Source organism: Coturnix japonica, chromosome 2, assembly GCF_054131305.1.
Source record: "Coturnix japonica strain WE chromosome 2, WE-NBRP24, whole genome shotgun sequence".
In the NCBI taxonomy this organism is placed as follows: Eukaryota; Metazoa; Chordata; class Aves; order Galliformes; family Phasianidae; genus Coturnix; species Coturnix japonica.
Window position 1 is genome coordinate 110,636,443 of NC_140664.1, and position 23,340 is coordinate 110,659,782.

A 23,340-nucleotide genomic window follows, 5' to 3' on the forward strand; every position below is an offset into this window, starting at 1 on the left:
CCTTATATATCTCCACGTTAATAAACTGCTTCCTATGAAACCCTTTCAGAATTCAGCCAATCTTAGATGATCAAATTTAAAATTAAAATCTCTACTAAAACACTATCATCAAGTAGAAGCTGTTCAGAGCATCATTGAAGCTTCACAAGAATGACTCTCAGCCTCTTTGGAGCAGCAGGAATCAAAGCTGAAGGCAAATAATCACAAAGGAAAGTTACAGTTAGGAGTTATTCAGTTATACAGTTATTCTTCAGAAATAGGTGGAACTAAGGAATTTAGAGATACCAAATCTAGATATCCTATCAAACGCTGCCTTTGAGCCTCCCATCTCTTCTTATGCTGTATATCTGCCCTTGAAATACTCATGCAGGTTATTTGCTGGGAGAAGTGGGGGAGAGGGAGGGAAAAAAGGTGAGTAGAACTTCTATGTAAAGACAGGCATCCAGGAACCAAGGCAAACAAGTAGGAAGCCTGGTAAGCCATCAAATTGCATCAGCCAGGTTCTCAGGAGCGCTCCACGTTGTTGAATATTTTGGTGTTCAACAAAAAAAAGAAGTGTCTGCTTTTCCTTTGGGGGAAATATTAACCATGTCTCTTGTCTCTCACATTCCATCTTTTAAAGGAAACTGGTACATTAACTTTAAGAGCTGTACTATTTACTTCCTTATCCCTCCAAATAGCAACCTTTCTGTACATTCTAAGAGCCACCTGGGTAAAACCTTAAATTTTCACCACAACAAAGGATTTGCTTTTGTGAGGATAACAGGTAATAAGCATGGTTAAAGAAACGAGCAAGGATTACAGACATGACAAAAACACACCTTGACAGCAGCCTCCAGACAGAGCAAGGAACTGAGCAGCAGCAAGAGGCTTTCAGCTGAGACAAGGTGTTGAAGTAAAGGACTCTGAAGAAAAAGTACCAACAAAACAGAGCTTGAGGTAGAACTCCTAAGAGAAAACAAGATTACAATGGGACATCCTCTACTACAGCCCCTGGCTCAGTGACAGGGAACAGACACACACACCTAATTCCCACAATCAGTTTTTCAAAGAACATCTTCATAAACACTGGAAGTTTAAAGCCTGAAGCAAGACTCAGCAGCAGCATACTGCTCTGTCGTGTACACGCACTGAACATTTTATTCCTACTGAGCAGGTGAGTCTGTGCTCAAAATAACCAGTTTGTCATTCAAACCCCATATCAAAAAGGGAAAGGGAGATGCATGGAGAAGGCATGTTAACTGATCTTTGTAGTAGTTACCATGCATCCGCATGTCTAAGAATGAGGAAAATTAGCTTATGAATACAGAATTCACTAACCAGAATTAACTCGTCCCTAATTCACATACGGCTCTTCAGATAACCAAAGGCAGATGCTTCTAAGGCTTAATCTACATGCTGCACCTTACAATAGTAAATTCAGATCAAATGGAAGTAAAAGTTACTATGACAAACTCTTCCCTAGGAAAAAAAAGACAGGTTTTCAACAATCTCTCAACTGTGACTCTTCCATCAAATTTGATTTTTACTTCTTCTTTCGGTGCCTAATTCTTGACTAGATTAATTCTATGTAGAGGAAAAAGGAAGCATACATTTAAATAAATTTTCCAGATTTGCAGACAGAAGACAAATGTGTCACTCACTGGGGAAAATGAAAGCCTTGCAGAATGAATACCCTGCACAGATTTTTGAGCTTAATTTCATTTTATTATTCTCCAAGCTAACAAATGAACGGGGAATTAAAAGGAAATTGTGTAATACACTTAAATCAATGTATGCATAATTATTTTCCCATGACCCACTCATTTGGATAGGGACGTATGATAAATACCTCAAGGACTATTGGTGAGAGTAGCAGTTTGGTCTCTCTGCCACAGTACAAACCTGTTACACAATGCCATGCAAAGTATGCCTATGCTGTTACTGCTGTAGGGTACAGTGACACTTGGGCTCTCAAGCATCCAGGAACTGTCCACGTACTGCATCATGAGCTGTTCTCCAGGCAGGTAGCATTGGGCTAACGTGGCTGTAACCCTACTGATAACCCACTGAAGTTCTTCTGGACAACACTCCTCTGTAACATCATGTGGGCACGTTTTCCAATCAGGACCCCTTCCTCATTCATTAACGAGTGGACTTCCTCTAGAAACACAGCCAGGTTGTTCAATGAAGGAAGCTGCTGTCTGCAGCATGCATCCCATGACTGCAGAATCAGAGAAACAAATAGTGTGTCTGGCAGTGAATTAGGACAAGAAGAAAGAACAATCTAATTGTTAAGACTGAATGCTCCCCTGGAAACTTATAGCCCACTCACTGAATTTTTGCATGTTGAAAAGAAGTAATGAATGACTAGAGATATTTGTCACAGGTCATGGGGGAAACAACACTGGCACCTCCTAAATACTACAGCCCCACTTCTTTTGGGCTATTCAGCTCAGCTACAAAATGAAGAAGCACAAGTTTTTTGATGAACAGATGGACCTCACAGCTGCATCTTTTGGACAGAAGAGCAGTACTTTAAAATTATTGCAGTCAAGATAAAAAGGGAACACACGCAGCATCACACCTCCAAAACCAGCTGGATTAAAAGGCTATGTTCCATATGCAGAGAAATATCACCAACAATATGATACTGCCAACAGATACACTGAAACTCAGTACTGAGAAAGCTGTGATGGACCTCTTGTGAAGAACTGTAAAGAAATCATCTCAATCATAAAGTACAAAGGGAGCTGCCTTAACGCGAAGCTTACTGATGTTGATGTTTCGATGATAGTAACATCAGAAAACTTGATAATACTCATTAGAGAAAGACCTAATGAATTTGCTTCTTTATTACAGCATTTTTTTGCTACTGAAAGAGGCAGGAAGGCAGAAGATTCCTTCTGAAAGGTTCAGGAGGTGCAATTATTTATTTAAAAAGAGAATTCACTTTTCTGTTTTTCTGCTTAAATAGCTTCCAGTCTCCTCCAAAAATAAGCAGCGCAAAATAAGCCTCCAAAAATAAGCAAAATAAACAAGAAAATACTTTCTTTTACTGTGAGGGTGGTCAAACATTGGAACAGGCAACACAGAAAAGCTATGGAATCACCATTCCTGGAGATAGTACCTTCAAATAAATACTGGTAACTCATACTGATACCTACACTGAAAGACAGAAATCTCCACTCTCTCCATGATATAAGAGGTCCCAGTTTAAGCCCTCAAATACCATCGGCTCATTTACGGATGCCTGCGTCTCTCTAGGGCATCTCAGGTGACATTGAAAAAGATGCACTACAATTGGTGGCTATGAGTTAAACGAAAGAATTTGCACAACACTGAAAAAAAAGAAGCAGATCTACGCCTCCAAACCATTTATGGAATGATACTGAATTGCCAATATGCTATTTTACAACTTCTAAATCCTGTTCGTTACAAATGCAACGACCACAGTAAGTCTTTGCTGAATATCTGAACATCAACGCTGCCAGCAAATAAATTTACTTCCAAATGTTGGAGAAGATGACACGTTGCCCTAAATCTATACAGCTTTTGTTCGAGCTGAATTTTCATGACCATGTTAATCTTCCTAAAGGACCGTACTTAGAAAGGAGCCGTGTTTAGAATTCAGTTCTGTTTCCCCCTCAACATTTTATATTACACAGATAAAATAAGACACAGCTTAAAAGAAATGACTGCTTTTCCTCTCACTATAATGTGTTGCCATTTTGATTAAATATTTTTGAGAACTTTGAGCAAACCTTCTGCACATATACATTTATTTGAACCTGCTGAGCTGCGCTGATAGAAAGTCCAAATATTGCAGAGACTGAAGAAATTGCTATCAAGCACTTAAGTAACCCAGAAACCTAAATCCTTTGGAGGCCATGGAGGACAGTGGAAGGAAAGAGATATTCCATACTTCCAAATGCCACTAGTAGCCTAGACAAGTAGGACAGTATATGCATATGCTTCCAATGAAGGAAAAAATATATATGTGTTTCAATAGGAAAGAAACCCAAACCTTAGTACTGCTCCTCAAATTGCAATAAAATACTGAATTTGATGTAAAAGCTACAGTCATGCAATACAAACTACAGCACATAAAAGCAAGTCCAGTAAAAGCTTTAACAAAAGGATGAATTAAATTACTTCATTTTCATAAGTGTTCCCACTTTTCAACCACAGATTTTAGAAAGGTATTTAATGATGCCACACAAAGACAACTGAACTTTAAATGAACACTAGCATACATCCCAGACCAAATATCAGTTTTGATGAACAAAGAATATATCCCCTTAGTACTTGGACCAATTGATACTTCGGGCTCTAAAGACTAATTTTTTAACTTATTTTTAAATGAAGACAAAAAGGAGGATAAGCTCTGAGATGTAAGTTCTGCTGCACTTCTAAGAGCGGACACTCCAGAAACAGCTCAACAGGCAGTTTAAGTCTTATTATGAACATGTTTATTGAAGCACTTATCTAGGCACACTACACAGGCATATTTCCAAAGTTGAAAGCCAGAATTCACAAGGACTGTAAGTTACTCTACTGACAATGTAAACATCTTGGCACAGAACAATACTCAAGAGCTATTAGGTAATACGCTTTGGGTAAGTCTGCCAATAAGACATGGAATCTTTTAGTATATAAAACTCTATATACTGCAAAGTAACAACACCATGATCACTTGTAGAGGAGTGAGGTTCTTCCAGCCCTGGCATCTCCAGAGCCCCATGATGAATCCCATTACTGGAGATCCTGTTGTTTTCACTGATGTCTGCATCCTTCACACAAAATCACCTAATCACTTCTACCACTCAATTAAAAAAAAAACACTGGACAGTTCCTGAATCTTCATCAATATGTAACTGAGCTTGAGCAGATTTTCTTAAGTCAAACCTGTTTACAGCTAGAAGACGATGCTTCAGCTTCTATTCCTCTAACATAAATAATGCATTTGAGCCTCTCCTGTATTATAAGGCAAGAAGCAAACCTTGAATAACTCCTCCATGTCTTTTCCAGTCTGTACCTCCTTCCAGTATGAACAGTCAGAACTGCTCAAAGTAAACTGGACATGAGTCTCAAGAGTTCCTTGCACAACACCAGTACTATTTCCCTTTCTACTGATACAGGCACATTGTATGGTCTATTTTGACTTACAGTCACACTATATGGTCAGATCAACCTGCTGGTCTGACACAAAGGAGTGTAAAATTTCATTCTGGACTTCTGTCTCCTCTAAATCTTAATTTGTAGCTTAACTGCCTTTTCCTTTAGGTGCAAAACACTACATGTATATTTTGTCCCACTGCTATTACTCCAGGATTCAAGTTGCTTTTTTTCCCACATTGGTTTTCATCCTCTAACTTCAACTGAAACCATCCTTCATTCAGATGCTGCTGCTGTTCACACTACCACCTGCTTGAAGCTGAAGTAGGAGACATCTACCAACCAACAATTCTGCGATGGAAGATTCTGATGTTCAGTGATGTAAATCTGTATTAACTCCTTCTCAGATTTATTTCATAGCAGGAGTCATTATTTAGTGACAAAACATTCAAACACAGCACTTTCAAAACCAGATCGTCCCACTATGATGCAGGTAGTCCAAAATCCACACCTATACCTTTTCAATACATCATATCCATGTATTGCATGACCTGCTGCATATTCTGTTATTACGAAGTATTTGTTTAATTAATTGTATTACTTCTAACCTAAACTGTTGGAATATCTAAACCAAACTGGCATCAATACAGACATTAAAATACTTCTATTTGACGTTCTGTTATAGATATTGCACAAGCATTTGAAAATTGCTCAACAACTTCACAAAAGCAGAACACAAACAGGAACAAGCAAAATAGAAGGTGCATTAGAAAAGATTTAGAACATACCGTTTTGTATCTAGAAATGAAAGCAATTCTAATTTAAAGCAGAAAATACATTTGGTTATTATATAATTCCTACCCCACTTGTTCTAAGAGAAAAGACCCACCATGCAAGATGGCGTACAGAGCAATTTTCCATTAATTCAAAACCTACTTAATTTCTCTCCAAGTTTTCCCCTGCAAAGCAACTTGTGAATGTACAGTTTAAGACATAAACAAAACTGTAAAAATTATTGTATTTGAAGTAGTTGTCTCTGGACGAGGACCTCACTTCCACAGCATCACACAGTACACTTTCCAGAAGTCTCATCTGCAGTTTATTGACAACCTCTAACACGTCCACTAAAACAGCCCCTTTACGCAAGCACATCCCATCCCTGCTAGCAGTGATGTACTGGATAGAAAATGGCTTTTCCTAAATTTTTTGTAAAATGACATTGCTGATGTTTTTAAAATGGTGAAGAACGCCACAGAAATTTTTTCGTACTTCAAGAGAGATGGCAAAACATAATGGCTTCTTAAATGGCTGAACTGCATTACTGTCCTAACTGCATCTACCATTTGAAAAACATTTTCCCAGCAAGATTCCATTCTAAACCTTTTCTTTCAACTAACCACAGTCACTCTTTGCACAACCATTCCTTATTCTCAGCAATTACTTTAGCCCAAGGAAGCAGATGCTCAAGAACCCTGCAAAGGGAATAAAGAGATCACCTTGACATTCGGATTGTGAAGGGAGCCGAAAAATTCCACAGATTAAGTCACACTGCCTTTAGTTATGCATTTCAGCTCCCAGACTCCTTTCCCGCAGTATACCGTCAGAATTTATTCAGGTTCACAAATGTTTGATTAAAATGGGGAAACTAAAGCTCAATTTAAGAATACCCAGGCAAACCAATGAGGGGAAATGTTATTTCTAGTGGTCTTCAGACAACCTGCATTAAGAACCACACATTTTTAAAGAAATGGTGGTTTCAAATGTTCCCCACCTTCACTTTCAAGTCATTTTGCATCTTACTGCTGTGAACACCGAAAGACAATTTTCCGCATGTTATAAGGTGGATGCAGAGATGGAAACTGCAAAGGGTACCTTCAAAACAGTGCTCTGTGCTTGTACCTGTGATGCATACTGACAAGTTTGAGATTTTCTACTCTATTTCCTCAGAATACCAAGTTTGTTACATCAAGTTCTGCACATTCGCTTCTGAATTTTCAACCACGTATCAAATCGTTCTAACCAAAGCAAAAAAGCAACAACAAAAATACAACCCAAACCACAGAGCTTTGAAGCAAAGGCTTATAGTAAATAATTTGTGACTAGATACAAGTTTTTTTAATTACACAGAGAATTTAAGACACCTGTCTATGCAGCTCTTCCTTTAAACGTATTACTTGGCAGAACCTTGAGAACTTAACCAGCACTTCAGTCGTGGAAGGGCTGCAGCAAATAAGAGGAAAACAAATGTCATGCCCTGAAATATAATGTTAGTTCAAGCAGTACCTCATAGAGTGATGAGCCCCACTGGTTTTTTGGCCACAGGATCTCTGAGATTTGCACAAGCTTCCAGGCCCAGTGAGTGACTTCAGTATCAGTACTCGGAATGACTTGGAATGTAACTCCATCAACAGAAAAGAAGTGGAGAGGACTCCCAGAATAGCCTATTAAAATCCCCCCTTGCAAAATCAAAAACAGCCAGTTAGGGACTACAACTCTTCTCCATCCCCAATCTTTGAATCCCACTGCAACAGATAAATAACTTCACGTTTTGGCTTTTCCACAAGAAGGTTTTATGAAGCCAGGGTCTTGACCTAGAAGAGTAATTGCTTTGCCAACTGTCTTCAGCATGGCAGTTAAGAGGACTGTCTCATCACACTAAATGAGTTCTCAGAGCAGTCAGTCCCATCCACAGTAGTTTCTGCTTATTATACTCCCCATTAAATTCCTCTTTACCAGAAGTGTATTGGGCCTGAGAGATATATAAAAAGAGAGCAATGTACCCTCCTGTGGATAAATTGGTTCTTTGGACAGAACCAGCTTTAAGGTTGTGGAATAATTTAACATAAAGTTATCCTCAAGTTCCTGAGTGAACTTGAAAGGGCAGTCATGTCTTCTTCCATAACACTAAAATACTCAGTGTTTTCTGGGTGTCAAAGGTCATTCATAACAATCATAGCTACTGGAAACAGAAACAAATACTATGTTGATCAACAAGTCATACAGAACATAAAGGAAACAAGAGTCAAGCAAACGAAGTAGCCATTGGCTAGTGCAAACTCAGCATTGAAGTTAAAATGGCCTTATTTTTCCCCATCATTTTGAAAGGTTTGAAACAAAACCTAGTCTCCAAGATTATGCATTTTCAGAAAGTGCAAATCCCTCTTCATAAAAAGCAAATCAATCTGTTTGATTGGTTTAGTTGGTTTTCTTTGGTTCCACTGCCCTTTCCCACCTCCCCCAGAATCTGCTATTTTTAACTGATTTTCCTCTACACTGGTAAAGGAAATAGAAATAAAACTCAAATAGAAAGGTAGTAAGGCACTGGAACAGGCTCTCCAGGGCAGTCACCTCAGTATTGAGCTTACTAGAGTTCAAGAAGCATTCAGACAACACTCCCAGACATTTGGTCATCCTGTGCAGAGCCAGGAGTTGGACTCAGTGCTCCTTATGAGTCCCTTCCAACTCTAGATACCATGATTCTATGAAATCCGGATTCTGCTTGAACTTTCAGGACACCATGTATGTTTGCGTGGCCCACAGCATACCTTCACACACTGCACTGCTCATGGGGTGGAAGAACAAGACTAACATTAGAGTCTGACACAGGCCAGCAGTCCCCTCCTCAAAAAGCAGCTGCAATTTTTAAGCAGCCTGAGCTTGCACTTCTCTTAACTAACAGATTCCAGCAGCTCAGCTGCAGGCATACGATACATAACCTACATGTGTGTGCAAAGCCAGACCTCAGTTTGCTTTTCAGCACAGCTGGGAAGAGAAACATAGCTTGAGAAAATGGATATAAATAAACTACACGTAGACAGACAGCAAATCATCCTTGGAGAAATCCAATGGCATTGCAATGAAAGCACAAGCTCAGTCACCCAAACGCTCAGTGGATTACTGGACCACATCACAGTGTTTGTCTGCACACAGGGAGCCATTAGAAGGAGCAGGGTGTCACGTTGAAACTCCTTTAATAACATGCAGTTTAGAAGAGTATTTAGCAGTAAAAATAGTACAGTACACTGCTTGGATATGTGGTTTTTTTTTCCATTAATACAATATCACTTCCACGAATCAAGCTCACTGATGGCACCAGGGATTTCTCTATAGAAACTTGCCATGGTAGCAAATAGCAATGGCACTCGATTCCGTAAGAAGGAATTTGTGTTCAGTGACTGAAGCAGCTGAAATATGAAAGAGGCTTTTCTCAGCTGCAGGAGTGCTGGCAGAACGTCTGTTTTTCCAAACACAGTGTCAGGATTTAAACACCACATCACTCCTCAGCATAAGTTTTCAGCCCCACATAGGCCAAGCTTTTACACAGAAGGAATCAACGCTTCCTTTTTAATACCAAAGAGACTGGTCTGAAAATAGCTCCTGCAGCACTGGTTCAAAAATAAGAGCTAAGTCTCTATATTTAAAATTTCATTTTTCAAATTACAATCTTCCTGTCCAGAGCAATGGGCATGAAGGGCCACGAAGGAAAAAGATACTATCAAGTATGCATCATCTCAGCTCGACATAGGATTAAATTAAGGCCAAAAAGGTTGAGAATTAAATAGTCTTGTGAATATTTTAAACAGATTGTAATTACTTGGAATTCAAAATGCAATTACTTCAAATATTACATGCTCAAATTTATTCTATTTTGAGTGTGCGTACACTTGTGTACGCACGCCTGTGTGTGTGCACACTTAATAAATGAAACACCAGCACATTTATCAAGTCCAGCCAGCAATTCATTTATTAACTGCACATGCACATGCACACACATGCACACACACAGCCATGCATTGCAATTTCTTGGTCCCATGTGCCTGGGAAATGTTTTTTATTGTGACAGAATCTGTAAACCATATAACTCCTCTTGCCTATATTATCAGCATATAGAGGACTGAAGGAAGCGTGGGAAGCAAACAGACAGATGTCCAAAGACAAGACTGATATGTGAACTATGATTCACAATCAGCAATTCAGATTCTTTACTATCAGCACTGAATTGAGACTGATGCCAATGGATTTTACACCTCTTTTTAAAGGTGTCAGCCTTCCGAAGAGGTGACAGCCTTCTCTGTTCCTACAAGCAGAGTTCAAATAAAATTGAGTTCAAATAAAATTAAGCATTAGCAAATCCACTGATTACCTCAGGACAAACAACATGCTCGAATTATCCACAGTTGAGTCCAGCATGCTAACAACAAAGCTAATGTACTACACAGTGTTCTATATTCTCCAGGGAAGAGAAACGGATTCCAAAAAAGACACACACTACAATAAAGGCACCCAGTACAAACTGAAGAGATGTGTTATTTTTGATACCTACTAGAAAGAAGCTTCTAATAAAAGAGCTGGCTGATCTTAATCCTTTAGAGGTTTTTGCTGGATGACACATTTGGGAGGGATGGAAAACATTTTCTTAAGTTCGATCATCACCGGGATGAAGCAATTCAAGTTGGTCTTAGTGTAAGATTATCTCTGGTGTTTTTTTGCAGCCATCTGTTTTGTGCATTTCCAAGTTATACAAGCTATTATAACACAAATGCATGCACTCATACTCCACCACCCACCATCAGTGTTTACAATATTTACCCAGAAGTTAAACCCTAGTACAAACATAAGAAGCTGGTCACCTTTCTAACACAAAGAGTAAAATAATGTTTGAAGCCCCAATACCCTGGACACCTACTTAGCAGTGAATAATTTCAAATTCTATTAAATAAAAGGCAGAAAAAGACTGGAAAGTAGCACATTATGATGAAGTTATTAAAACTAGGTACAGCGGAAGGAGTGGCTGAGAAGGAAAAAAGTAAATGTATCACAGCCTACAGCATGTTCCAAGTGATGGCAAAAGGAACACAGCTGTCCTTTTTGTACAGTCTAGCACTGAATAAGAGTGTTTTCGCTATGCTGTAAAGGGGAGCACTCAAACGGGACTGCCATCTGCTCCACCTGTCTCCATGTATGGCTTTAGACAGTATTACTGGGAAGTGAGATTCACATAGGAGGCATGAGTTCTTGCTAAATATTACTGAAAAAGAATAAGTATACGGTCAGCTGTAAGCAGGTACGTATTTGAGTGACTCCAAAGTTAAGATATTCACTACGGTTGTTTTAGAGAATTAGGCCAGAGAAAAAGAGCAAAAGAGAAGGAAGCGAATTACTAATGGAAAGTTCGATCTGAGGTTTACATTCAGATCCCCTCAAGAGAAGCTGATGAAGTATTTGCATACATCTAACTTCAAACTGTGAAATAGCACATAGAGTAGGTAAGTCTTGATCAACACACTTGGATCTCAAAGGCTATTCATACTAATATATGCCTAATAAAACGTTTTCAACTGTCCTCCCATTCGCTGCTTATTTCTGTTCACCTAAGAAAACACTCCTCCTATTTCCAAAGTACACCTAAATACTCAGGAAACACTGTGGAGGCTAAAAGCAAAATGGCTTCTTAGCTGCAATTAGAAGGATGAGTATTTTGACTAAAAGCAATGTGTGCTATAGACATCTGGAGATCTGCCTAACATGTTTAAATTCTACTTTAACAAATGGCCCGTATTTTTAGAGTCCTGATGACTCTTCACTTCTTTTGCCTTTTTTCATCCAGTTAACTCAGGCACAAGTTGCCAATTAACTCTAAAAACAATGCAATAAAAGCTTTAGTAGGACTTCAGTCTTGTTCACAGATAACCTAGTAATTCTAGAGAATATTTGCTGAAATTTATGATGCATCCAACATCTTCAAATGCATGATAGCGTTTCTGAGCCTCACTTGAAGAGATGGTATTCAATCTACTGCTGGCAAGAAATTTTATTACTTCCCATTCTCTTCTCACCCCACTTCTATACAAGAAGTATATGCATATTGCACTTCACCTCAGTTTCTTTCCCAAGGATAAGTTACTTCACTAAGAGAAAAGACACCTCTAGAAGGCCCTTACTTTCAGATCAAATGTAGCTGCCTTGAGAATGGAAATTAGATACAACATTGTCACTTCTCTCAGCGACAATCAACAGTTAGGGCAACACTTGCCCTTCCGGTGCAATTTCAGTTGTTGTATTATTTATAAACTAAAAAAGGACTATTTGTTTTATCCAACACAATCAAAATGTCTTACCCAGAGAAGAAAGAGCACTTCAAGAAGTCTATTCACTGGTACTTTTATATACTCAACAACTTACGTCAAGGCTGAGAACTTACTATAGAATATATTCCACTTATCCCAAACTACAGTGTTACCAGTGACCAACTTTCTTGTACAGAGGCAGTAAGAAACTCACCTTGAAAAAAATACTTTCTAACATGTTTACTGGGGTGCTGCTTCTTTCTTACATCTTCAACTGACCAATGAAGGGATTAAACACAAGACACAAACTGTCTATGTGCTTCCACAGAATGACTGAACAATCTGCTTCCAAGCACAGTACTACCAGGTAAACTTAAGGCAGTATTTCTCTTGCTAACTTAGCGGTCTTTCCTTCAGCTTCAGATGACCACCCACTATAAGCACAATGGTTTCTGAGCATTCTAGGTTCATGCAGGACTCTCCACCAACCCAGAACTCAAACACCTAAAATGATGGATTAACCCCAGCACACTGCATCATTTTGTGTCTATTAAAACACACTAGTGGCACAGGAGAGTCTTTAAAACTACACGAAGACATTAGCCAAGGTTAGGGCCACCTTACACACAGGACACCCGTGTGGAAAATGTGTTGACACAAAAGAAGTCATACAGCAACAGACAAGTTACTGAAGAGCAGGTAAACATGCAAAGAGGTAACTGCGCTCCTACACTTACAGGCTAAGCATCTTTCTGCTGTTTCAATTGGACACGTCCTTAGTCAACAACAACAAAATCTGTGAGACACCATGGTCAGCCTGACATGTTTCTTAAGTTATGTATATGGGTAATCAATAATCTGTTGCAAACTTACCTCCAGCTCTGTTACCAAAATGAAAACCAGTACAGGCTCAGTCCTCATAGTAAGCTACAAAGATACAGATATCACATCTCCGTTAGCAAGTGCTGCAGAGAAAATCCATATCAATTATTTAAAGAAACTAAAGAGTAATCCAGGATAAGAGTTTCTCATGTTTAGTCAAACAGATCTGCAGTGCACAGCAGCAATTTATGTATGAATACTAGTCTAGGAAGAAGTTGAGACTAGTTTTGAATGGAAGCATCATGAATAGTCAAAGTATACCATATAAATAACATGAACAGCCCACAAACCCAATCCAGTTTAAAACATCCTCGAGTTAAAGATAAGCTAGACTCTGGGAGATTACTTAGGGAAAATAACTTGTATGCTTAGTTCGTTTTTATACTTTCATAGAATCATTAAGGTTGGAAGAGACCTCTAAGATCATCCAGTCCAACCATCAATCCATCCCCACCATGCCCACTGACCATGTCCCTCAGTGCCACATTTTTATGCTTCTTGAACACCCCTGGGGTCAGTGACTCCATCGTTTCCCTGGGCATCCTGTACCAGTGCAGCACCACTCTGGCAGAGAATAATTTTGTTCCTAATATCCAACCTGAACCTCCCCCGAGGTTTCTTTCCTGGACAGGTTATGAATGCTGGGCTTTTTCTTTATAAACAAGTGCTCTCTTGTTTTATACATGTATATATTTGCACATATTCTTAATATGCATATAAAATATTAAAAAAAACCCTACTGTATATGTATACATGTGTGCATATGTGCACAAACACAAACAGTAACAAATATGTATTTTTAAAGAGCATTTAACAGACTGACCGCTTGCTCCAGCCTATTAATCATAACCATCCCATCCTGTTCAGACAGACACGTAATAACATCGAGCAAAAAACAAAGAAAGGTCCTGCAGGGTCTTTCTTGAGGCCAACATCAGTAATTAGGCAATTTTCCCTCCCAGGCAGCCCACCCCTACAGCTGCTTACTTGCATGCAGTGTTGTAGAGCAGCAGATGCGTTGCCTTTACTGTCCACTAGGTGGACTTTCTGTCTGGACATTTTCAGTTGTGTGCCTTTAGCAGTCTTTCCCCTTTCTTAGTTCCCAGTCCCCTCCAAAACAAATCAAATCCCTTTGGAAGCCGGTCATGTGTACGCCCAGGGCAATTACATAAGATGTTATTTTAGTTGTGAAAAACACACTCAATTCTGTATTCTGTCACTGTTGCAGACTAGCATAAAGAAATATCTCGAGTTTGATGCTAATGGTGCTCAGATACTTGGGAACAGTTACACACTTCTTTATCTGAAAGCTGAATTTAAGGCTGTCCTGACACTAGAATTTAAGGCTGCCCCAGCTCTCCCTTATCAAGAGATGCAGACATCCCAAATAAATGTGCTGTGGCTTCTCCTTTGTCTTTCTGGAAAAACTATTCAGAAATAATGTTAAGAAGAGCTCCCAATAGATTCGGATGGTTTCAGAAGTTGCATTCTATGTTGGAAGCAGGATATGGAGTTAGATGGACCTTTGGTTTGATCCAATGAAAACTCTATCATTTGAAAACTTACCTTAATAGAGAGTAAATACTTTCATGTTTGTAATGGAGCCAAGCATTACATAGGGAGGCTGCAGAACTTCATCAACACTACAAGTTGAAACAATTTTATCCATTAATGTTACATTTAACAAAAAATAACCTACATGAACATACAATGTTCCTGCACTGTGACAGCAGATGCCAACTACAGAATTAAGATGGACTGCCTCTACCTACACTCTGACTGTACTCAGCACAATGTCTTCACACCTGAGAATGACAAAGATTTCCTTCTGCCTGTTTCAGAACAGCACTGTATTCTCCAACAAGGTTCAAATACATTCATCTTTGCAGAGTTCCCTGTTAAGCAGTTAAATGCAGAGAACTATCCTTCCTGCTGAAGCTCGCAAACAGAAATGGGAAAAGCATTTCTTGACTGTTCTTTCCAAAGACTAACCCCTTTCCTCTATTTATTTCATGCTAACTAGCTTTATGTCCCTAGACTTTGTAATAGAGGTAAAAAGAAACGACCTAATTTGTTCACACAGCTTCTTACCAAACTACTTCAGTTTAGCAGAACAAGATTTGAGAAAAACATCTTTAGCAAGACTCACTTGAAAATCAAAGCTGATTTAGTGTGCTTATTAAGTACATGTTTCTGATATCTGCACATTAAGAAACTCTACTACTAAACTCAAAATTAATGTAACCTTTAACATGCAAGTATTTTTAGCAACCCTAGTCAAGAAAGAAGGAAGAGTGACAAGTATTAAAAGTGATCTGAATTCTGAATTAATTACAGAAAAATAAAACTCAATGTGTTAACTTGCCCTGAAGAAAAGCAGAGTAATCTAATTCAAACTAGTCTATGGCTGTCCGGAGAGATTACCTTCTGGAAGTACAGTAATTACATTTGTAAAGTAAAATTCACTTTCGCCTGGGGTGGGGAGGCTCAAAGGATTATTTTCTTTTTCTAATTCTGAAACGTGTGGAAGTTTCATAATGCCATGAAGACTGAGAAAAGGATTTTCAGTGTGTACACAAGAGTATACATTCTGAGTAACAGCTGCCTTTGGTGGCAGTAATCAGCTATGTGTAATGGGGGAGGTCACAAAGCCCAAGAAGTCAACTACAAATGGACACAAAGAGTTTTGATCCAACAGCATATCCACGTATAGCACAACCTAGCAGCACTATTCTGACAGTCCCCCTGTGATACAAAACTGTCACAAAACAGTTTGGGTGTCTTTCCAGAAACAAATAAGATGCACACTCAAAGAAGGTTCCAGCCTTATGACTTATCTACAACAACTCCAGATTTTATGGTATCTTCTCAAGCTCTGGACAGCCAGAAAGAATTGATATGAAACAACACTGGAGGCTGTGAATCAGGTAGGAAGCATTTACCTCTTTTCTAATTATCACGCGACTTAGGTCAACACATCCGACATCTTCTACTTTATTAGCATAAGAGTCCAGCTGCTGAACTCTTCTCTTTTCCACTCCCCATTCATTAGTACCAACGCAGTACTTCTTTCTGAACTCCATTCAGCAGTTTCACTGTTGCTGCTTACAGCTTTCCTGGACTGCAGTAGCATGTTCTGCCGCTGTTAATGTAGGCTGCGCTGCTTCCAGAGCAGTTTGCCACGATTTCCCAGTTCAACGCATATCCTTCAATTCGCAGGCAGTAAATTCCCTTAGACAGTAAACTAGCATGCTCCCAGTGACCTCCCCAAGCAATACCTTACTCGGATGGAAGAATCCTTGTTAAATCCAAATAATAAGACCATGATTCTGAAAAGTACCAAGTTTAGGTTACAGAGCGTTTCATCGGTGCGTTGAGCAGCACTGGCTGGGCCAGCAGAGGGAGTGCTCGGGCCACATTTACACTGAGACACGGCGGGGACTCCGGGCCGGCCTTCCCACCTCCTGCTCCGAGCTGGAACAGAACCGACCCAACACTATATTCCCACTCACCTTCTCACAGATGTCTCACCTTTAGTCACTCCCCCATTCCAGTAGCTAGGACTTTGCCTTCATCACAAGGACCTGTAACTTGAGGGCTGGGTGGATCTTTTTCCTACATAATAACACGCAAAAACTAAGAGAACTCGATGGCCAGCTCAGTGCTCTTGTATGCCTTACCTAATGTTTCTTACAGTGTGTTTATGGCCGGTCCTCAAAACTGCCCAGACAGGGGCAGCAAGAAGCAGACACCATCACTGCAGGTAGAAATGAAAGAACCACAGAGCCAGCCCAAATATCGCCAGCATCTGACTTCAGCATGAAGCTTCCCCTGAAGATTGCTTTAAATACTGCACAGAGCAGTGCACACGGAATAGAGCTGTATCCTCAGACAGAGGATGGCATCTGACAAATGCCAGTTACATCAAGTGCTTTTGGAAGTCGCTCCTCTGCTACGCTGAATAAATCTATACAAAGCTTCACTGATCAGAGCTGACCAAGTCGACCACTGCTCGGCCCAGTTTGCTCTCATTTACCAAACTGGCATAAATAGCAAAACTGTCTCAGCAGATTCACAAAGAGAAAGCGACTGTCCGCATGATTTGCATTCAGATGACTGCCCTCCAGTCATACAAACAATACGTTTCACTTAACAGTTTCTCCCTGCCAGCATGTTCTTTACTAACAGAAGCATAAACTGAACTTTCAATTGTTAATTACACCTCCTCCTGCTCTTCCACTGACACCAAGAAGAAAGCGAAGCTGTGAGAAGCAGTATGACTGCAGGAAACTTAGCACCCTTCAAGTACTTTCTAACCAGCACAACAGCGCAGGATGCTGTTAAGCCAGAACTGCTTGGAAAGGTGTAAAACTTTTCATGCCATTCATTCACCAGGCTGCACTTTGTCTTTGGGAACTTCTGCTGGACAAGCAGTTCCATCTTGCCAAAAAGCCTCCTGTGAACTCCCAGCAGTGGACGAGGAAAGGCGTGGGGAGGAATGTTAATAGGAAGCCATGTAAAGGCTGACTTACCCATTGGCCCACTGACTTGTTAGAAACAAACAACAGCTCCACTTGGGAAGCTGCTGAGATGCCTTAAACACATCATACGCAAAAGCTTTCACGTGACAGTTGCACACCTATCTCCATACATCAGACTGGTTACAAAGGAATGGGCATGGAATCAAATATCAAAAATAAAAAATAAATGGAAGTACGTAATAACAAAATTTGAATGATTTATACATTTTCCCCTTCATTCTCCACACACCTGCTTGAGTTCTCCCCCACATTATGTTATTGGCCATAAGAAAAAGCTCTATGCTATCTGTTCACCCTCAGTCTACTCTCCCTGCCTATTTACCCTCAATCTACTTTCCTCTATCCTGTGTTTAGGTATTTAAAGTGATATCCCTTTAACTTTTCATTCATGCACATTTGACCGGTGGGTGGAGATAAAGCTTTAATTAGAAAGTTAAAAACAAACTATTTGAGTAGCTACTCTTACTACAGAAATGACACTTGGATGCCAACACTACCTCAGCAAAGCGGCTCAAATGAAACGACCCTGAAGTTTTTCTCTCATCTCCTAATTTCCATTATTTGAAAAGTATTTTGATAAAAACGTTTGGAATAAACAGATAAAGACTAAATTTGGAACCAAGAGCTGTGTCTTTACCTACTGGAAAAGTGAATTTAGCTGCAATACTAATTTGACCCTTCAAAGTTTGGATATGCAAAAGCCATCACAGCAGCATCCTAGTGCGAGATGCTAAGAACCAGCTCCCTTCTCCCCACCACCAAAAAGAGCCTGTGGCAATTACAGACTTTTCCCAAGGTCATTATGGGTTTCATAAGGTTCCTATTCTCAAAGGGTAGCCTATTCAATGTATTTCAAATAGCACACGAGTGATTTCTTACCTAACATTTGCTGCCAATAAAAAGTCACCTGCTTGCAATACCTTACCAACTTCCACTGTGTTTTCAAGAGAGCTGAACACTAATGTTAGGATGAGGTCTTTAGACAACTGGGTTAAACACACAGAACCATGGTTAATATGAATTATATTGTAACATTTTCAACACGTAGAGGTCTTTTTAAAAAACAAATGAAAGAGGACAAGACCACAAAGATCCTGGAAATAATTTAACATAAGAATCTTCAATCTTCAGTAATTAAACATGAGTAGAGAATCTTCAGCTTTCAATGTTTTATTTTACTTATTTAACACAGGCTGTGATATTACTCATCCCTTTAAAGAAACTAACCGACACAAAATAGCAAGGTAAATGCTCTGATAGGAAAAACACCTCTCAACCCCTTTTTCATGTCAGTTATTCTTGTAAGAATGACATCAGCCATGATTAAATAATTCAGGCTTCCTTTATTCTGTAAAAGAGAAATGTTTAAGCCACAGGATGGCCCATTAACATCACTACGCCATAGCTTACCCTGAGATAAACTTCAGATGGTTAGCAATAATGATCAGGGAACCAAATCATACCTTAACTTAGAAGTGGCCTTAACTCCCTCCCTCACAGCTGAAGCTGAACCACTCTTGTGGCATCTTGCTGAACTCAGATTAGAAGGATTTTATTCACACCTGTACTGAGCTAGACAAAGCCACCGACTGGTCAACCTACCTTCTATCTGCCTTCTATCCTACGTCAAACTGAAGCTCTGGAATGATCGCTGACTACTATATGTCCCATGAGAAGAAAAGTCACACTGATAGCTTCATGTCTATGAAAACAAACCACTTGCCTTCCTCCAGCAGTACCTGTAGCCTGCTCATCCGTATTTCAGCCTACCTCTGACCTGTATTTCAGCCTGCCTCTCACCTACAAGACTTAGCCAAGCTCGCTTTTTCCCTACATTATGAGTATTTTCTGTTGCAGAGGACACTAAAACTACGTTACCACAGGCTCACTTTTCATCCTGTGACCGTATTCCACCTCATCCTTCCACACAAATGACCCCAATGTAGTCTGTGCTGCTCTGGTTGCAGGACATTTCTAACAAGTCATTTTTCACCACTTGTACAAGGCCAAACACACTTCAGTTTGCCATGGCACTGAGTTCACACAACACAGGCTGTGTATCTCGACAATGAGCTCTTTGGCTTCTCCTTATGCTTCACCTTCTCTACTGTCCCTCCTTACCTCAGGAGAAAAACATGAACATCTCATTCAAGGCCAAGTCAAAGCAACAGAAAGAACAGGCAGCAAAAAGCAAGTTTCAGGTGCACGTGGTGTTGAGAACCCATCTGTCCATGCTACAGTATGTCTTCTGCAGCAGGTACTTTCCCTTATCCTCTAACCCAATCACTACTCAGTCAATTTCTCAAAGCAGGATGAGTCAATTTTTATCTGTTTTTACCTTAAACACAGAACGCAGACCATATAATTTAAGCCTCCGTGACTTTGTTATTCTTTCCAATCTTAGGACAGCTTAATTCATTCCACATCTGAGTGGATGTTGCAACACCTAAAATACTACCATCAACATTACCCCGATTCCAGCTACATTTCTGTCTCTTAAAGCAAAGGAAATTTCCCCTTTCCTAGAGCACAAGGAAAGCACCGTTTGTCCACGGATCGGTGTCCTGCACAGTGTATCAAAGGGCACTCACAAGAGCCTGCGATGGGCTCATCAAGCACGGTTCTAAAGGGCACGTTTTTTAAAGCAGTATTCTACAAATAAACACATTTAGAAAAACGGTATGATTCAGGGACTGAGTCACTGTGTGAACAGACTCGCAATGAAGGCTCTTTTGCCCGTCATTATGGTACTATGAAGTTTCCCTCAGATCAATGATCTCTGTTTCTACAAGCAGCCATACCCAACATGAGCACCAAGCTGGAACTCGATTCTGACAGAGTAAGTTGAGTGTCTGAGGGCAATGCTCAATCGCATCCTTAACAGCTGGAAATGCAGCCTGCCAAATTATTCGGTAGAGAACTTGGATTTCCCTTTTGTACCGTGGTTAAGCATCAAGTGGAAATGCCAGAAGTAGTCAGATTGTCCAGATTTCTGTTGCTTTATCTCACTGAGGTTTGCATGTATTCAGAAGATGAAAATTGTATGCTTTAAATAAGCAGCTTCCTAAAAATCAGTTGGGTTTTTTTCCCTCTTCTTTGAGATTCATCCTCCCTATCAGTCCTCCTTCACGTTAGCTAGGACTATTTTCAGCCCTTTCTTCATTAGTTCTTTTTTACCTAAAAACCCATATGTGATTACACCACGATTTATGTGCGCAGCTTCCATTATTTGCTTAAGAAAAAAAAAGCAACAAGAGGTAGCTCAGGAAAGGTCCAATTGCACATATGTTGCAACAGCTTTTCAATCGTTTTGGAGGCTTTGGTTATGCGCAGTTAGCCCACTAAATTAGCAGCAGAACAGGCATCATTCTGAGCTGGTACAGTGTATTTGTCAATAATTTCTGTATTAAGCGGCTTTGACAAACACAAAAGGCAGCGATCCACAGGATCTGAAACAAAACGCACACAGAACCCGGAGAAGCTGAATATCCAACACTTCAGGCAAGAAGCTGAAGGTTCCATCAAAACTAATAATGAACAGAGTGGTGCTGTGTCTCATACAGAAAAGAAATGAAACACTGACAATGGGAGCAGCCTTACGGTGTCACCATGCTCGGTACTGCAGATCTTTGAGAACAACATGGATCTCAAGCCATCCCTGTAGTGCAGGGCTGGAGAGCAAAGCGAGGAAAGCAACATCATCCATCCCCAACATTTCAAGGGAGGAAAGTGGAAATTAAATGAGAATTTACAGCATGCTCAAAAATGCTGTGATGAACGTTGTGCAGACCGGCGGTCGCATGGCAAAGTGTTACAAGCCATCCATCCCGGCAGAAATAAGAAGCATTACGATGTGACTATCAGGTTGAACAGACGCTATCTGTTCGGAAGCAGTACGTAAGATTTGTTCAAAGCCTCCTTTAAGTCCCACAGCTATTTATAGCCGCCCAGCCTCTCTACAATTTCTCACAGTCCCTCCTCCTCCCCAAGCCAAGTCGGCGAAGTTTAATGGATGCGATCCCGGGCCTTGTGCCGCAAGGAGCTCTGCAACTCTGCTCCTGTGCAATAAGACCGGCAATGATAATAAGAGAATGCAAGAGCCAAACACACGGGATAAACCTTATCTCTGCTCCTTAGGAACCAAGTTATTTTTTGCCTGCCAGCACAATGGCAGCAATGAACCACACGAGCATCAGAGCTGATGTAAAGGTACCTTCCCTCTGGTCAAAGACAGCCGGAGCTCAATGCCCTGCGAGCCAACAGCAGCCGTCCAAGTGCGCTCTGACCCTTGTACAGCAGCAATGTCAGCCCTGTACCTCCCCACTCCCGTTTCAGTGTCACAACCAAACGCTGCACCTTCCTCCAAGAGACCCGGAGGCTGCTGGCTCTTCTCCTGTTGTGCAGCTCGTGTGTGTCAGACTGGATTTCCACCACCCGGCCACGCACGTCTCCATGGAGCATCGCTCGGGATGGGCTCCGCTCCACCAGCCGGCATCTCCCCGACAGCTGTACCGCCGCCGGGAGGTGCACGCATCTCCACACTGAACTCTGCCGCCCCAGCACCACGTCCCCACGTCCCCACGTCCCCTCGCCCGCAGGGCTCGCACGGAGCCCGGGGAGGCGACGGCGCTACGGGAACTCTGCCCACCCCGCCGCCCCCCGCGTTTCCCCCGTTCCCGGGTATCGGCGGACGGAAAGGGAGGACGGGTGACTTCCTCGAAGGGACGCGGCCGTGGAACGGGCCGGGCAGAGATCAGGAGGGGAGGAATCACCCCGAAGGGAAACGCGGATAATCCGCGGGGCACGGCGGGGCCGTGGGGCGGGGGGATAATCCGCCGGGAAGGGGATAATCCGCGGGAGGGGGGCGGATCCCGGGCAGGGAGGGGCGGGAGCTCCGGTAATCCACGGGAGGAGAGAAAAACGCGGGCGGGGGTGGCCGGGGGATAATCCGGGCCGGGGGATGAGGCGCGGGGCTCGCGGGGACACGGCCGGGGGCGGCGGGAGGGAGGGAGGCTGAGCCCGGCCCGGGGCACGCAGCCCTCGTTCCCCGCTGCCGTGTCCGCCGCCCTTAGGCCCGCCCGGCGCCGCTACCTGCGGGCGGCTCCTCCGCCGGGGCATCGAGCCGCGCCGGATGGCCGCGGGACCCGCCTCCCGCTCCATTTCCCCGCCGGGCCGCCGCGCTCCCTCCTCCGCCTCCTCCCCCCGCTACACGCGCCGCCCGCTATCGCAACTCACCGGCCGGCACCGGCTCCCCCTCTCCGTCCCCTCCTCAGCGGGCTCCGCTCAGCCCCATGGACGCAGCCGTGCCCGGCGGTTGGCGGAGGCGCAGCGCGAGCCGGAGCTGCCGCCGCTTCCCCCGCGGCTCCGGCCCCGCCGCTGTGCGCCCGCCTGGTTGCGCGCCGCCGGCCGCCAGCAGCAGCACGCGCTCCTCCTCCCCGCCCCACTACGCCTCCGCGGCGCGCGAGAGAGCGGGAGCGAGCGCCGCCTCTGTGCTCCGAAACCCCACCACAGTGAGGGGACGGCACAGAGCGACGGGGAGGGGGAAAACAGCGATACCGACTGCACCGGGCCGAGGAACCGCCCTGCGGTGTGAGGGGGGAGCGGGTGTGTGTGACTGTGGGAGAGTGAGGGGGGAGCTACTGTGTGTGTGTGTGTGTGTGTGTGTGCACGGGGGTCAATGTGTGTGTGAGAATGTGAGTGCACGTGTGCATCCTCACAGTGTGAGACTGTGTTTATGAAGGCTTTCACCTTTG

The 23,340-nt window shown here is 42.1% G+C and overlaps 1 protein-coding gene across 15 annotated transcripts in view; it reads right to left on the reverse strand.

Annotated features, from left to right (window-relative positions):
- PALS2 (protein associated with LIN7 2, MAGUK p55 family member) overlaps positions 1 to 22,967 on the reverse strand; it is a 46,603-nt gene extending 23,636 nt beyond the window's left edge. For 2 of the 15 annotated variants that reach the window (XM_085538465.1, XM_085538463.1), the window contains exons 1-3: positions 22,823 to 22,967; positions 14,613 to 14,689; positions 13,038 to 13,091 (exon numbers count right to left, since the gene is read on the reverse strand). Coding sequence is in view for 3 of the 15 variants with exons in the window: in XM_085538460.1 (XP_085394586.1) it covers positions 8,463 to 8,508 (46 nt within the window). In the remaining 12 variants the exon portion in view is untranslated. Of the gene's footprint in view, positions 1 to 821; positions 3,552 to 8,462; positions 10,594 to 13,037; positions 13,130 to 14,612; positions 14,690 to 21,943; positions 22,407 to 22,678; positions 22,774 to 22,822 lie in introns of those variants that run through there. The other 13 variants (XM_085538466.1, XM_015853764.3, XM_085538468.1 and 10 more) reach the window with 10 other exon arrangements.
- Positions 22,968 to 23,340: the final 373 nt, after the last annotated feature.